General features: G+C 46.2%; 1 protein-coding gene across 2 annotated transcripts in view; it reads right to left on the reverse strand.

The window, feature by feature from the left end:
- The window catches only part of IQGAP2 (IQ motif containing GTPase activating protein 2), a 312421-nt gene extending 296895 nt beyond the window's left edge, over positions 1-15526 (reverse strand). For both annotated transcript variants that reach the window (XM_058729192.1, XM_058729182.1), the window contains exon 1: positions 15217-15526. In XM_058729192.1, coding sequence (XP_058585175.1) covers positions 15217-15262 — 46 coding nt within the window. In that variant the 5' untranslated portion in view covers positions 15263-15526. The remainder of the gene's footprint in view (positions 1-15216) is intronic.
- Positions 15527-18015: the final 2489 nt, after the last annotated feature.

Consider the following 18015-nt stretch of genomic DNA (forward strand, 5'->3'; position numbering starts at 1 on the left):
ATGAACAGGAGTCTAGAGGCCGGCATTCTAATGGAGTTCTTCCTTGAACTCAAAGATATTTCACCCTTCACAGGCTTCTTCAATTCACTTTACTGAAAACTGAGAGGAGGGTGGTAGTTCTTCCAAAAATTAAACATAGCATTGGGGTACGTGGGTGGCTCAGTCAGTTAAGCGTTGACTTTGGTTCAAGTCATGATCTCACAGTTGGTGGGTTTGAGTCCCACGTCAGGCTCTGTGCTGACAGCTCAGAGCCTGGGGTCTGCTTCAGATTCTGTGTCTCCCTCTCTCTCTCTCTCTCTCTCTGTCCCTCCCCGGCTAACAATGTCTGTCTCAAAAATAAACATTAAAATTTTTTTTTTAATTAAACATAGCATTACCATATGATCCAGCAATCCCGCTTCTGAGTATATAGATTCAAAAGAAGTGAAAGCAGAGATACAAACACATACCACACACACCTATGTTCACAGCCGTGTTATTCACGACAGCCAAAAGGCAGAGACAACCCAAGGGTCCACTGATGGATGAATGGATAAACAAATATGGCGTGTGTATATACACATACATATACACATATATACATACGCACACATACACAAACATACACACACACATAGACACGTATATATGCATACGTACATACGTGTATACACACACACCATGGAATATCATTCAGTGTTAAAAAGGAAGTTCTACAACTTGGATGAACCTTGAGGACATGAGAGTAAGTGAAGGAAGCCAGACACAAAAGGACATGTATCACATGATTCCACTTGTAGGAAATATCTAGAGTAGTCAAAATCCTAGATAAAGTAGAAGGGTGGGTGCCAAGGGCTGCTAAGAAAGGAGCGTAGGAAGTTATTGTTCAGCGAGTACAAAGTTTCAGTTAAGATGAAAAAGCTCTGGAGAAGAATTGTGGTTATGACTGCAGAACACTGTGAATGTACCTGATGCCACAGAACTATACTTAAAAATGACTAAAATAGGGGCGCCTGGGTGGCTCAGTTGGTTGAGCGTCTGACTTCGGCTCAGGTCATGATCTTGCAGTTCATGAGTTCGAGCCTCATGCCCGGCTCTGTGCTGACAGCTTGCACCCTGGAGCCTGCTTTGGACTCTGTGTCTCCCTCTCTCTCTGCCCCTCCCCAGCTTGTGCTCTGTGTGTCTCTCTCTCTCAAAAATAAACGTTAAAAAAATGTTTTTAATGGCTAAAATGGTAAATATTGTGTATTTTATGACAAACACAAACACACAGAGTGAGAAGTTTTAATTAAGTGGATTTCAAACCTTGGCTGCCCATTGAAATCTCCTATGGAGTTTTAAAATTCATCTATTCATCACCAGTAGCAGGAGGCTGGACATGGTGGCCTCCTGATGTGATGTGCTGGGAGGAAACCACATCACCCATAAGTCATTCATGCCAGGAAAGGGGCCTGGCCCCCTCGGGGGCTTCAGTGTCCTTCAACTGATAGGGAGGTGGTTCAGCCTGGGGAAGACCAAGGTGGGGGGTGGGCGTAATGTGAAAAACCTGACTGGACCATGGACCCAAACGGTTATAAAGTGCGCTCGGGGAAAATTACTTCGGGTTGAATTTCAAATTGGATGGTGGACTTGAACGCACAGTACGGTTGGTACCCGGGATGTGGAGGACAATGTCCTTGTTGGCACGCAACGGGTATTCACTGTCCTGTTCTCTTTGAGGCTTTTGGGGGGGTTCAAAATTTTTTATTTAAAAAATAGAAAAAATAAGAATACCTGTACCAGAGTTCTACACCCAATCAAAGAGAGTATCTGGGGGATGGGATCCAGGGAATCAACATTTTCTTTGTAAAGCTCCGTGGAGATTTGACTAGGTTGCCAACTATGAATTCTAAAACAAGATGTGCTATTACGATAGCATCGTAGGAGTCAAAGCTGTGCTATTAACCTAGCAAGCTGGCCCACTGTTGACACCCAGCAGCCCTGAGAAATCTTCTCAAGCCCTAAATGACCCCAGCTGCCCCCCTTCCACCCCTCCTTTACTTAACAATAAATCACAACATGTCAATTTGGCAAAGAAAGAAGTTCTCTCCTCAGAATTGGGAGACAGAACTGCCTTCCTTAGCTTCATCCACCCGTTGCTGAACACACAGATTTTCCCTTACTCTTAAGGTAGTTTCCCTTTATGAAACATTCCCCCACGGCACAGGGCTCCAAAACAGTGTGTGTGTGTGTGTGTGTGTGTGTGTGTGTGTGTGTGTGTGTGTGTTTTAATTTTTATTTTATTTAATTTACATCCACGTTAGTTAGCACACAGTACAACAATGATTTCAGGAGTAGATTCCTTAACGCCCCTTACCCATTTAGCCCATCCCCCCTCCCACAACCCCTCCAGCAACCCTCTGTTCTCCATATTTAAGAGTCTCTTACGTTTTGTCCCCCTCCCTGTTTTTATATTATTTTTGCTTCCCTTCCCTTGTGTTCATCTGTTCTGTGTCTTAAAGTCCTCATGTGAGTGAAGTCATATGATATTTGCAAGACATTACTCTTGAAAAGTCTTTTCAAGTTTAAAGATCTTACTACTCCTCTCTTGGGTCTGCATTATTTACACTTCCTAGGAAAAGAAATGTTCAGCCAGATAAGGAAGGATCTGGCCAAAGATTATGTATTAGTATTTAGAAAGTTCACATGTCACAGGTATTGTTACGCAAATTCAAAACGTTGCCTTTCAAACTAGAGAAAGAAGAAAAAAAAAATGTCATTGCGAATATGGGCCCAAAGACAGCCTATGTCACAAAACTCAAGTGGCACTGGCTTGGAGGCAGATAGAGGATTAAAGGATGACACTAACATGCCTAAGACTACACTAAAAAGTTCCTCAAGTGGCAAAATTAGTCCCCGACACGATCACACATACACACACTTGAGTCATTTTCAGAGCAAGGTCCCATACCTCACACCCCTTTTGGGGTAAACATCAACTCGTTTTTCAGATAGAGACAGGAGCTCAGGGAAGTCCTACTCCACATCACACAAGTAACACCTTAACCCCCAAGCTCTCAGATGGTCTACGCTACCCTCGTCTTCACAGCGCTTGACGCCTCTCATGGTTTCAGGCTTAGAGTATTTCCACCACAGCCACCACAGGTTTTTAACATAATTCAGGGGAGAGTGGCAACTTCCAAGGGGCCAATAAGCTTCTAGACTCCTATGTACTGGGATCTGTGTACTGTTCACAAATATTTTCCTCCCAATTGGAGTGACTTACATAGCGAATGCAAACTCCAAGTGAAGGACATTCCAAAGCTGCTTATTTTTACCTAAGGCTCTGATCACACTTGACCCCTGAAGGCAGCACTTGTGGTCGAATCAAAGAACAATAGTTAGTGGTCTCCTCTTTTTAGGCTGTTTAGAGTTCTCTTGGTCAGTCAGGAGAATAATCCCTCTGTTGTTAATGGCAGCCATCTTTACCGTCACTGCAGACACAACTTCTTGAGTCATTACTGCTTTTTACCAATCAGTTCCCATATGTTAAAAACCTAAGGCACCAGGGGCGCCTGGGTGGCGCAGTCGGTTAAGCGTCCGACTTCAGCCAGGTCACGATCTCGCGGTCCGTGAGTTCGAGCCCCGCGTCAGGCTCTGGGCTGACAGCTCAGAGCCTGGAGCCTGTTTCAGATTCTGTGTCTCCCTCTCTCTCTGCCCCTCCCCCGTTCATGCTCTGTCTCTCTCTCTGTCCCAAAAATAAAATAAAAAAACATTAAAAAAAAAAAAATTTTAAAAAAATAAAAATAAAAAAAAAAAAAACCTAAGGCACCTGGCTGGCTCAGTGGGAAGAGCATGGGACTCTTATCAATCTCAAAGTCCTGAGTTCGCACCTCACTTTGGGTGCAGAAATGACTAAAACAAACCAACAAACAAAAAACCTTAAATAGTTACTGCCCACCTGGGATTCTTTCCCTGTCGCCATTGCCAGGTTCACCTTGCTGATCTTTATGTTTTTCATCCAACCTCTCAACGATCTCTATCCCAACTACAGCAGCCTAACAACTATGCATCCTGGCCTTGTCATCACTTCAGCCTTTCTGTCTGTCTCTCCATCCGACTCGCCCTTACACACACACACCTGGAAAATTTGCTCTCCATTGAACGCTTCCATGCCAACAGACCTGCTTTTCAGACTTGTAATTTTCTCAAGGCAGGGTTTATATCCAACAAAAACTTTGCATCTTCATCGGGTAAGGGCACCTATTGGAACTGTTCAACTATAAAAGCATTTTCATAGAAAATTTGAAGAGGAAAAACATTTTTTTTAATTCACCCATTACCTCATTACCTAGATGGAACCACTGTTGACATGATGATTTACTTATGTGCCAGATACTGGGGATACGGCAGTAACCAAAAAAAAAAAAAAAAAAAAAAAAAAACAGTCCCTACCCTTAAGGTGTTTCTTTTATTTTGTCCATGTTTGTCTTCAGAGTAATCAATGTAGTATAGTATTTTTTTAAACTCATTCGATTGTTATGAGAGGCCCTTGCCAGAGCCTACATTGAAGAAGAACATATAAGCACCATCCTCCAAACTACTGACTAATTCAAAAGAACAGCAGCAAATACCTTTTTGGAGAACAGAGGAAGAAATCTAAAGCTCTATCCAGAATTAGTGCCAAATGAAAGGACTTTGTCAACCTGGTTCCAGTGGACAGGTAACTATCTTTTCATTTATGTTTAATTTTTTTCCCTTTGGAAAATAAATCTCAGAATAAAAGCTAAAGCCTGTTTGTATTAGCTCTGAAACGACCATTTCTCAGAAAAACTTGTAAGAGTTCAGTAGGAGCAAAGCTCTGGGAAGCCACCTTCCTGGATCTTCTATGGGGTAGCACAGTTTTTCGGGGCAGGGGCTGAAAGGAGAACTCCTACCCTGTATGGCTGGCTTTATGACCAACACCTCCCAGCCCCCTTACCTCACCTGTGGGAAGCCTGCTCAGTCAGCCCAGGGCAGACGTACGCAATGGCCAAGGAGGAGTCAATTAATTCTAGCTGGTCTCAACTGTCTCTTTTTGGGACAGTGAGGAGTAGAGGGGGGATAGAAAACATTTATATGAAACATGCTAGAATCAAAAGCCTGGTAGAAGAGGGGAGCAGAATGAAGAATAATCTGCAAGTGCCAAGGTGGCAAACAGCCTAGATTGTTGATTTCTCACAGCTCCAACACACATCCCAGGTTATACCTAGTGGTTGAGCTTCGCCGGACCCATGAATTGAAGCTTCACTAACTTTCTAGAGGCAGGAAGGCCTGAGGGGTGTCAGACAGATCCACCTCCTCACCTCCCTTCTGAATCCCCACAGCACTAGGCGGACCCTGCTAGCCACGTCAAACTCTACAATGTGATCCAGGCAAAAGGCTAACACTTATTTCAAGTGACTCCTTCCCATCAGGGTATGTTTCCATCATGAACACTTGGGCTTTCAAACCAGCAGCAGTAGCCACAATCAACTGGACCCGAAAAGAGACAACAGGATGCTTAGTAACTGCAGAGTTCCTCACTCAAGTGTGTGAGTGACAACTCCACAATCTTTTTTTAAGATGACAGAAAAGTACAGTGCAGGAAGCCAATCCCCATTCAACTTGATTTAGAAACAGGAACAACGTGCATTAGGATTTCTTACACATACACAAACAAGGATAATTTGATCTCCACCCGAAGTAAGATTCACTCAATTTCCATACAGATAACTAAAGCATGTTCTGGTGAGTATAAACTTTCAACAGAGTATGGGCCCATGATTTTTTTCCAGTTAACTCTACCCCAACATGGGGTTCGAACTAACGACATTAAGATCAAGAGTTGCATGGTTCTATCCACTGAGCCAGCCAGGCGCCCCTCGGCCCAGGAGGTGAAGTCCACTTTCTGTTAAGGGGAGAAAAGGGCAAAGAGGTGAGAAACGCAAGAGGCAGTAGTGACGAGGGGGAACCACCATCAGCCTCACCCCCTGCCCAACAGTCAAGGGCTGCCTCTACAGGGGCACATTCTGACCAGGTACGTTCCCATGTATTAAATCACTTAACCCTCTGAGCAGGAACTGTCCCACCTGCATGTTACAACTGTGGAAATTAAGGCATACAGAAATTAAAATAACTCGCCGAGGTTCCAGAGTATAAAAACAAATCTAAACATTAAACATTTGCCTGCCACTTGAAAGCTGCTCAAATTATCTTTAACAGATAAGAGAAACAAGTTCCTCCTTTAGAGAAACAGTACAGTACAGACACTTGAAGCAAAACCAGTAATAGCAGCAAATATTTATTGCATGTTTTCTCAGGGCCACGGCACCAGGCTACCAGCTAGATAATGAACATAAACATATTTAAGTATTTGAAATATATGTTGCTTCTATCTCTTGCAAATCAAGTCCTTTTAGGTGGAGAGGACTAAGGAAATGGGTTGACGTTAAGATTGAAATCACATCTGCAAATAAAAATATGAGCATGGAGAAAGTTACCAAGAACTAATTGACCTTAATTTTTTTTTAATGATATAAAAAGGTCTTCCTTCAAAGATCTGATAGCAATGGATAGCAAAAGGAGAATAACTAGAAGTCATCTGTGGGGATCCCAAGCAAAAAATGCAATCATAGGAATATATACTCTTGTCTGTAATCAATAGCAAAATAAACAGATCTGTAGTTTCCCTGGGACCACTTCTGACTAGCAAATCATATTTCGGCCAGCATGTTCAACTGTTCTAAAAACTGTAGGGGTTCCTGGATGGCTCAGTCGGTTAAGCATCTGACTTCCGCTCAGGTCATGATCTCACGGTCTGTGGGGATGAGCCCCGCGTCGGGCTCTGTGCTGACAGCTCGGAGCCTGGAGCCTGCTTCGGATTCTGTGTCTCCCTCTCTCTCTGACCCTCCCCCTCTCACACTCTTTCTCTATAAAAAAGTGAATAAACGTTAAAAAAAAAATTTTAAGAGATAAACATTGAAAAATTAAAAAAAAAACTGTGAATAATAAAAAATACTTCAAGTTGTTTTGAAGAGAAAGAGGAAGAGGACATCTTTCAAACCTTACTGTCCAGGAGCCCCCGCAAGTATCAGAGCCCAGAATTGCCAGCTTGGGGCCTCCCTTTTACACAGAAAGATTTGCCAGCTCCCTCAGCCTCCCCAGTGGCTCCTAAAAGCACTGCCTCCACCTAGAAATCCTTGCGAAGTGGACCTCACTCTCTCCTCAGTGGAGATTTTGGACTTGATATTCCCCATCACATCTGTTTCCTAGAAGAGAGGAAAGAAACCTTAAAGACAGACCCAAATAAATCCTCTAATATAAACACAAACTTAGAAACCAACGCCTGGATTTGTGTGTGGTGCAGGTGTGTGCTCAAATCAAACACAGGAGGAACAAGTAAAACCTTCAGTATTGTACCCATGTGTTTACACTTATTTCACAAAAACCTGCAGGCGCTGTGAGGGGGGTAATTGCCTATTAGGAACGTCGTTTCTTTCACCTTGGCCCTTGAGCAGTGCAACAGAATCACCTAGAAGGCTCTGCTGCAAGGGTGCTCGGCCGGCCCCCAGTGATGCTCTACTCCTGTTGCTTCTCCAGAAACTGCTCCCTGCAAACCACTGCACTGACAGGAGGAACAGCGGTCAGCTCCTTTCAGGCACATGGGCACACACGGCCTGATCCAGGATTGTAACATTAAAGAGAGTCCACTTGGAATTTAGTTACATCTCTGAACCTACAAGCCAACTGGAAACGTGGGGTCAGCCATTTTCCATTAGCCATTTTTTTTGGGGGGGTTTTTATGTGAAATTTATTGTCAAATTGGTTTCCATACAACACCCAGTGCTCATCCCAAAAGGTGCCCTCCTCAATACCCATCACCCACCCACCCCTCCCTCCCACCCCCCATCAACCCTCAGTTTGTTCTCAGTTCTAAGAGTCTCTTATGCTTTGGCTCTCTCCCACTCTAACCTCTTTTCTTTTTTTTTCCCTTCCCCTCCCCCATGGGTTTCTGTTAAGTTTCTCAGGATCCACAAAAGAGTGAAACCATATGGTATCTGTCTTTCTCTGTATGGCTTATTTCACTTAACAGAACACTCTCCAGTTCCGTCCACGTTGCTACAAAGGGCCATATTTCATTCTTTCTCATTGCCACGTAGTACTCCATTGTGTATATAGACCACAATTTCTTTATCCATTCATCAGTTGATGGACATTTAGGCTTTTTCCACAATTTGGCTATTGTTGAGAGTGCTCCATTAGCCATTTTTCAACCCAACTGGGATGCTGGTCATTTGAAGGCACTATATCTCTAGTGAAATTTGAAAAGTAACAACTGTCCCAAGTAATGGAGGAAATGAAGAAAAAAAAAAAGAAGTGAAAGGGGCACCTGGGGGCTCAGTCAGTTGAGCGTCTGGCTCCAGCTCAGGTCATGACCTCAGGGCTTCTGAGTTTAAGCCCTGCATTGTGCTCTCTGCTGTCAGCACAGGGCCTGCTTGGGATTCTCTCGCTGCCTCTCTCGCTCTCTCTCTCTCTGCCCCTCCTCTGCTCTGCCATGTGCGCACATTCTCTCTCAAAAATAAACAAACGTTAAAAAAAAAAATAAGTGACAGAAACCCTGCTGCCAGATAATTTAGTTGTCAAGATACTCTTCTCACCTCATCTCGGAGAATTTACCTTCTGCCACGGTTTAGAGTTAGTTGTGCACTTCCCGGGCCGCAGTCAGTCAGGGCCCCATAAGGTCCGTGTCTAGCTGCCTCTGGATTCATTGAATGCCTTCAGTCCCATATGCATCATCCTCATGCAGCATCCTCGGTCCTATCCTGAGCCAAAGCATCTGATAAATGTGCCCACCCGCAGGCATCCCCAAACCTAGAAGCATGGTGTGGGGATCTGCGAGCAGCAGACACAGGGGACCCAAATGCCCACGTGCACAAACGTCACCGGACCCCTGCAGTTTCCAGCACCAGGCACTCCAATCACCCCCAGCCTTCCCACAATTCTCCACTTCACTGGGCCACTCCCCTCTCCAAATTTACTGGAAAAGTTAAAAAAAAAAAAAAAGTGTACCCAAGCTACTTTTTTCAAGACAGCTCTAAGTGCCCTTTGGTGTCCACAAAGAAAGGATTCCTTGATAAATCCCCTTCCAGCTATACCACCCTGCCCCAACATCTATCCTACGACCTCAGCTTCAACCCCACACAAACTACCCACACAACAAACACAGGGGGATGCCTTTCACTTTTACCTCCCGCCTTCAAGGTCTTGTTCAAATTCACAATTCGTGAAGCTTGCCTGTTGCCCTATCCTAATCCACCCTGATGTCTTCCCTTCCACAGAACTAGTAAGTGCACAAACACAAGTATAAACATCAGTCTTTATCTTCCAGTTTCTCACAGGCTGTGCCCATCTTCGTCATTTTCCTTTCATCTGAACCTGCTGTACTTAGTAGGTGCCCTGTTAATGGAAATTACCACCACACGTTTCGTGCTGTGTCCCAGAAACCACATCAGCCACCATTACAGGAATATAAAACACCACCCTCCAAGGTACAGGAGAAAACCCTAAGGCTACTCAAGCAGTCAGTGCCCAAATAAGGATTCAAACCCACATCTACTCCACTGCAAACCTTTTGCCATTTCACAGATCCCATTCTTCGGCCTTTCAAGGGAGAAATAAACTATTAACAGTCAAGTGAACAAGTCTGGCTCACCTATCAGTCACCTCATCACAAACTTCTGCCTGATTTCTCATCAACCCCGGATTTTAAGGCATGGCCAGTATACATAATAAAAGTGCATTTTACAAATTATCCTATTTGGAATCACTGGAGCATACCTCTGTATTAGGGAAAAACTGTTCTTTCATTTTAGTGCCTCACAGTCAGATGGGAGGTCTCTACACATATACAAAATCCTTTGATGAAGTCTGGACGTGCTCTATAAAAAAGCTCAGGTATTCTTGTATGCTTTTCTTAAGGGTGGGGAGGAAACAAAATCCAGTTTAGACAATACCATGCATCTACTTTTTTTTTTCATTTTCTTAAGGTTTATTTATTTTGAGAGACAGAGACAGAGAGAGAGAGAGAGAGAGAGAGAGAGGTTGGGTATGAGCAGGGAAGGGGCAGAGAGACAGAAGGAGACACAGAATCCCAAGCAGGCTCCATGCCACTAGCACAGATCCCAGTGAGGGGCTCAAACTCACTAACTGTAAGATCATAACCTGATCTGAAATCAAGAGTAAGACGTACACCGACTGAGGCACTCAGTCGCCCCACCGTGCATCCACTTTTAGAAGAGCACACTAGCCAAATAGCTACAGGTTTGGTGAGTTTGATAAAATCACGACACACTGGAAAGAAAAAGAGGTGGAACCCCTATGAGTAATTCAGAGAAGACAAACTGGCAATAGCCACTGAGCAAAGCCTTCAGGCCCTGGTAACACCAGCTGTCAAGTTGGGGTCACCAGCCAGCTGTGTGGCCTTGAGACGTTATCTTGGATTTCAGCTCCTCTGTGAAATGGGGAGACCACTGGCCCTCTCAAAGGTACTAATAAGCAGATGGTAACAAGTGCTCGTGAAAAGAACCAGCTCTTGCCAAGTGCACAAACCTGAATGCCCATGCTCAAGTGCCTGCCCTGTGGAACTATAGCTGACCAGCCAACAGAAGTCGAGTGGACTCTGTTTCTCCACTGGTTACCACGAAGACTTGGTGCATCAGAACTGTTTGTATAGTAGACTTGTAATTAAGTTGTTAACAAGCTTGCCTAGCGGGAGGGTAAGGGGCAACGGCAAATCAATGGTTCCCTAGAGAAAAAAGGGGGTTAACTAACCCCCTAAATACTAAATTCTAAAACAACCTTGGTATTACAAGCTTAAACTCTCCCAAACAAGTCATTTTGGCTAACAACACGTGTAATTAAAATTAAAAGCATACTAAAACCACACTTTGGCTGTTGACCTTGAAGATCCTTTGGCAAAACTCAATCAAAACAAATAGCCCATGAAGGAATAACTTGACTTTTTGTCTTGTTACCCACCCCAGTACTCCAGCTACCAGGTGATTTAGAAATCTCGCTGGTGAAACAAGAGCATTATCCAACAAATAAACAAAACATTCACCGCATCAGCCAGAACAGCCCCACCCCCACCCCAGCACACTTGCGGCTGGCACACGCTTCTGCTAGGCTCCTGTTGCATTTTCTCAAAGAAACAGGGTAACACTGACAACTATTCGTTTCAGGACGTTTCTCATGAGATAAGTTTGCAGAGGATAGAAAACCACAGTTCTTGCCAAAAACACATTGATTACTACCCCTCCCCCCACACACATAGTAAGTACCTAAACGCTGACTGGTATCAGCTCTGAGATCATCAGAGCGCAGGGTCATCTTTTGCTATCAGTGATGTTCTTAACTCTCAAGTAACTGGAAGAAAACCTTTGACAGATCACGGTAGCAGTGTGTTTTGACAATTATTTTGGCTAATTCATTATCGTTCATTACGAGAGCACAAAAATTACTTGCAAATCATGCCTACCCATCAGTGTCACTTAAATTTGGTTTTGAGTGTAAAAAGATACCCTAGTTATCTTGTACAACATTCTGGTTCTAAAGTAGTAAAGCTGGGGCACCTGGGTGGCTGAGTCAATTAAGCATCTGACTCTTGATTTCGTCTCAGGTCATGGTCTCACAGTTTGTGGGATTGAGCCCGGCATCAGGCTCTATGCTGACAGCACAAAGTCTGCTTGGGATTCTCTCTCTCCCTTTCTCTCTGCCCCTCCCCTGCATTCTCGCTCTCACTCTCGCTCTCACAAAATAAACAAACATTAAAAAATAAATTAGAAAGCAATTTCCACCTTTCCCTTTTGCCACTTATTCCCTGCAGCACTACATGAATGAGCTGGTATTTCAGCTTTGTTCGGTATTAACAGGATACAAAATAACTTCATAGGTTGCAGGAGAAGGTGGCCAAAGTGGAAAAGCAGGGATTAAACAGAAAAATGATTTAATTTTAATTCCGGGCCCCCATGTGCCAATCAAAAAGACTTCAGCAATCTTTCATGTCCGAAATCCGAGACGAGTACCTTCATGGACACTCATTGAGAAACCCCTCAAGTGCAACTTACTATGTGCTATTTTACCCGCACTCAGCCTGGTGGAAAACAGCCCTGAGTTCAGTGAATTAACTTTGTACAAAAATTACTAAATTAAATGACATTTCAAGAGGAAGAGAGACAGCAGAACAAAAAAATACACCTAAAACAAGTTTAATACCAACTACTAAAAAGTTGTTCACAAAGTCCAGTCTCAAATACCTTTTACTCAGAATGTACAGTACTGGAAGTTCAATTACAACAATCGTATCAAATAAATTTATTATTTATTTTCAAGAGATAGAGCATAAGCAGGGGAGGGGCCGAGAGAGAGGGAGACACAGAATCTGAAGCAGGCTCCAGGCTCTGAGCTGTCAGCACAGAACCCCATGGGGACTTGAACTCCCGAACTGCATGATCACGACCTGAGCCGAAGTCAGTCGCTAAACTGAGCCACGCAGGTGCCCTATTCTGTTCGTTTAATGTCAGGGGTAATACCTGTTCGGTATAGTTTGAGGTTGTGTTAAACTAAACCTGTATTCACCAAACTCAGAAACCAGAAGAAGCACAATTCTGTAATCAACACACCAAGGACAGTGCATTTTCCTTCATTCCTTTGCCAGCTTTCCTATAAGGAGCTCACAGCACTGTTTTCAGTCTCATGTTGACAGAGCCCCAAAATCAGACCACCACCAGAAATGATGTATTCTAATACATCAGAGAGTCTCCTTTTGCATGAATAATGAGTGTTCCTTAACACTGACTAACACGGAGGTATATTCAACTAGATTTTTTCAAAGAAACTATGAGCGTACAACCATTCATGAGCCTAGCAGCAAAATAAAGAAATGTTCCTGTTAATGACATACAGCCTATTTTACTGAAGTCTGAATATTTTAGGGTGACCATAAAGTCTAGAAACTATCTGGGGCACCTGGGTGGCTCAGTCGGTTGAGCGTCCGACTTTGGCCCAAATCATGATCTCACAGTCCGTGGGTTCGAGCCCCGTGTCAGGCTCTGTGCTGACAGCTCGGAGCCTGGAGCCTGCTTCCAATTCTGTGTCTCCCTCTCTCTCTGACCCTTCCCCGTTCATGCTCTGTCTCAAAAATAAATAAACATTAAAAAAAAATTTTTTTTTAAGTCTAGAAACTATCAAACACTTTTAGTCAATGACAAACAACACCAGCACTTTGTGAGCTGGGGGAAGGCAAATGGGAGTGTTTCCAACAGGTCGCACCCCACTCCATTACACCAGACTCATGCGAGAAATGGAACAATTATTTCCAAAGAAAGTGGCTGGGGTGCCTGGGTGGCTCAGGTCATGATCTCACGGTCCGTGAGCTCAAGCCCTGCGTTGGGCTCTGTGCTGACAGCTGGGAGCCTGGAGCCTGCTTCGGATTCTGTGTCTCCCTCTCTCTCTGCCCCTCCCCCACTCATGCTAGGTCTCTGTCACTCTCAAAAATAAATCAACATTTAAAACAAAACAAAGTGGCAGTGTGGAGTGTTCTTCATGCTTGTGGGATCTGAACCTCCTTGGTTGCGTGTCTGATGTGGACTAGGTCCACAGGTGTATTTGATGAAAATCAGGCACCATCACAGATCCATCTGTTTCTGCATGTGAAAACGTTACACTAACGCACTTCATTCACTCCAACTTTGCACGCACATTGAACTCCTGAGAGATGACCCACCAAATACATCATGCTTTAAAATGTACATCCAAAGCCATTGGGGGGGGGGGGGTGTCTATTTGCCTAGTTTCCAGAACGGGGTCGTCTTATAATTTGACACAGTGAAGCTACCATATGTTCCGAGAGCTTGTCACACAAATAAGAGGCTTTCACCAACCTGAGGGTGACACCGCACACACTGAATGACCACAGCATGGCTCGCGAATCCAAGGAGCTCTGCTATCTGTGTGCTTTACTACAGTGTCATTAAGGCTGCAAAGAACCGGGTCCTGGCGCGCTGTTTAATGCATTTCCCGAGTCTGCAGCTGGCTCCTCAGGCTTCTTCCTCATTGCCATACACCAAACGGGTCACATGGCAAAACTAACTTCCTATCTCTAACTCTCCATTCCAAGACTAATGGGGAGAAAGAACTGACACACGTTAACTCCTCCCCTCCCACCCCGCCCTCCCAAGCGCACAAAACAACCCTGCAGCAGGTATCACCACCTTCACCCAAACCTGATTCCTCTACCCCAAGGCCAGCCAGGGCAAAAGATTAACCAGTGGTCTTCGGCCATGGGTTCACTAACAGGGCCTGCGATGGACGCCAACTTTTTGTTTGTTTTAAAGGAAATACTTCCTGGCATGTTTAGCCAAGACTCTGAACTCTGTACATGAAGCCACGTGGTTGGTGCTAATCTGGCTCCATCTACTCACGATCGATCCGCCAAAGCAACCTCTTTCCGATGGCAGCAGCCCCTGGCTGCGTAAATCGACACCATCTCTTTCAAGTCACACGGGCTCCGACCGGATCCTGGGGAACCTAGCTCTGCGTCCTCTCCCCACGGCAGTCCTGGCAGGGTCATAGGGCAGCAGGGAACAGAGGGGTTGGGCCCGGAGGTGCCCCTTTCAGCAGCACCAGAAAGGATTCACACCAATGGGGCGCAAACTGGCTCTTTCAGCTCACGTGCAGCTCGAGGGAGCAAGGTAGGAGGAGAGCTGTTCCAGGAGAACCGACTTTGCCACTGGTAGAGTGCGTGGGCGCAGTACTCGCAGTGCCCACCTGTAGCCACGGCAAACTTTCCTTCAGAGTTGCAACAATTCAGTCCCTGACGCCACCCCCTGGTCCGAGCCGGCAGCGGCCCGGAGCTCCAAGGGCTCCTCACCTGATACCCCTAAACCCACAACCGGGCCCGTCCCAGAGCTCAGACTCAGCACTGCCTGCGCGCGCCCCGGCGGGGTTTTCCGGGCAGAAGACTGGGGTTGCCCCGGAGGATCTGAAAATTGCGGGGAGAGCGGGAAGACGCCGCTCACTACCTTCTGCAACTCCAGCTCCCAACTTTGCCAGCCACACAGATGCTGCCCTCCGGCTCCCTCCGCGGCGCGCACCCGGCTACCTCGGCTTCTCCAACGCGTTCCCCGGGGAGGGGTCTCCCCAAGGCCGCCGGAAGCCCCGCGCACCCGGCGTACTTACAGCCATAGCGGGGTCTCTGCAGGGACGGCAGCTCCTCGTGGGGCATCCTGCGCTGTTCCGGGGGCCCGCCCGGGGCGCGCCCCCCGCGGCTCCCCTCGCTAGCCAGGCTCGCCGGCTCCGCGCCCCGCCGGCGCGCTCGTATCCGGCCTCTCGCTGCCCTCCCCCGGTCGCCCCGAGATGGGCGACCCGCTCGCGCGGTGCTCCCTGGTCGGTGCTCGCTGCAGCCGCCGCGCGCTGACACCCGAGCAAAAGTGAACTCTCGTCGTTCGCTCCGTCCCGGCCGCCGCCGCGTCCCGGGCAGGTTTCCTTTCTCCTGCAGCCTGGCCCCGTTATTCTCCGCGGTGGGAGCGCGCGCCGCCGAGCAGCGACCCCTACCGCGTGCGGGGCGCAGCGCCCGGGCCGCGTGAGCCCGCCCCTTTGCTGGCCCGCGGGTGGAGGAAGGGGCTGAGCGGGACGCTGGGGCGGGATCCCCTGCAGCTGGGGCCCGCGGCCGCCCAGCCTGAATTTGCACTTCTGGGGTGTTCCGAGAGTGGAAGTGAGCCCTCGCGGAGAAGAGCAAGAGAAACCGCAGAAGATACAGGCAGCGCCGTTCGCCCGGGGTGTTGCCGAGTTACAGGACAAGCAGCGCGGTTCTTTGCCTTCTGGGGGATTGCGCGAAGCCTTTTTCTTTTTTTTCTTTCTCTTGTTCGGGTTTTTGTTTTTTGGTTTTTTTTTCCTTCGAAAGTTGCTTCTGCGACTCTTTGTCTACAAAATACAGGGTTCCCCTTTCAGGACAAGAAACTGAGTGTGTGTGTGTGTGTGTGTGCGTGTGTGTGTTGGAATAGCAAGATAAACACTACCCAAGCAACCACTCAAAACACGACTCTGAGTATCCTCCGCTCACTTTCGGCCGGCTCCCCCTCCGCCCCACACCCACCGTGCACAGAACTGCCGCCCAGCCCAGGTGGGGTCGCACACCACGAACATCTTTTCCGGCTAAGCTTTAAAGGAAATTAAACTGCTTGTGGCTTTTCTAAAAGGGGTTTTCTAATGCGGTCACCTGGAGCTGTTTTTCTCTTTGTGCCTCAGAGTGATAACATCTGGAGGAATGTGGGACCGTTCTATCCCTGTGCCCTCACCTGTTTGTCACATGTGGGATGCGGGGATGACCACGTGGCCGGCAAAATAAAATAATTGAGGTAGAGTGGTGAGATTATTTGGAGAGAAAGTGCGTAGTGACAATATTTTGAAGTATGCAGAGATGCAGACAGTGGCCAGCTGTTTTCCATTTCATAGCGGTGATGCCTTCCCTTGAATCTCTGATTCTGGGGCCCCACCCTCATATTTTCCAGTTCAGTTGCTCTGGGCTATGGCCGGTGAATTTGCATTTCTAACAAGCTGCTGGGTGATGCTGACACTGCAGATCTGCAGGCCCTGCTTAGACTAGTTCTTTTTTATTTTTTCTTTTTAATTTTATTTTTAAAAGTGAGCTGCTTTTTTTAAAGTTTATTTATTTTGAGAGAGAGAGAGAGGTGAGACAGAGCGGGGGAGGGGCAGAGAGAGAGGGAGAGAATCCCCAGCAGGCTCCCCGCCGTCAGCATGGAGAGCCTGATGTGGGGCTTGAACCCACAAACCTCCAGATCATGACCTGAGCCAAAATCAAGAGTCCCTCACCCAACCAACTGAGCCACCCAGGAGAGTAGTTCTGTAAGAAAAAAGGCACAAGGGATTTCAATTGGACTAAGGGAAATCTCGCTCAGGTGGGAGAACAAGAGGATTCTCTCCTCCTCCCCTATTTTTTTTTTTTTTTTCTTTTCTGGGAGCATTAGATTCTCACCTGGTTGGAATGGAATGAGTGGGGTTCTTCCTTAAAGAGCAGATGCCTCTAATAATAAGAACAATTCAAAGGTGAAACAGACACATTTTAAGTTATAGCACCCTGTCAGTGTTCACCCAGAGGGGAACATGTCTAGGAGAATTTTCTGTGCTTCAGGAGATGCTGAATTGGAGGATAATCTAAAGTTCATTCCGTCTCTATGATTCCATGTTTGAAGTACTAACAATGAAACTCTTACTTGCATATATCAGTTTTCAGTGTGAATGGAAAATTCAGGCCCGAGTAAGTGGGTAGTCTATGTATTCAGAGATGAGGTGAAATCATAAGCTAGAATCGTTGATGAAGGTGATAGGATTTGAAAGACTGCCTTAGGGTGGACCTTGAAAAGTGGGTAAGAGATACACAGTGTCCCCTCCAGGAAGACCAACAGGACAAAGGACAATGGGTGGGGCACGAGGGAGGTGAGGGTGGGAGCTTTGGAGGTGATATCAGATCATGGAGGACACTGACATCAGTGTGTGGATATTATCATAGGAGCTTTTGAGAGCTTTCAAAGTTATGGGCAAGGGAGACGTATGATGAAAGGGAGTTCAGGGAAAGTGAATCTTGCTGCAGATTATAGGATGGATTAGAGAGGGGTAACTTGGAGGCTGACACCTGATGAACAGGGCTGTGGCAGAAGTAGGAGGAGAGCTTCAATGACATTGACACCAGTAAGTGATAAAGGGGGAGTTTTAATACAAACAAGTTGGTGCCATCAATATTTACATAGATGTCACAGATTGTAGTAAGCAAATATCAGTTCATGGTAGAAAGTGAAGGTTGAAACATGCATAGGTGATCACCAGAGTCGTTCTAAGTTCATGTTCTAGCTGGTCAGCTCTTTTCTGAGGGCTCTGGGGAGGCTTCAAGCTCTGTCACAACTACTGTTTGTATAGACAACACCAAGAAGAAGCTGTAAAAGTAAATGCTCCTGATTTTTT

Source organism: Neofelis nebulosa, chromosome 1 (assembly GCF_028018385.1).
Source record: "Neofelis nebulosa isolate mNeoNeb1 chromosome 1, mNeoNeb1.pri, whole genome shotgun sequence".
Classification (NCBI taxonomy): domain Eukaryota; kingdom Metazoa; phylum Chordata; class Mammalia; order Carnivora; family Felidae; genus Neofelis; species Neofelis nebulosa.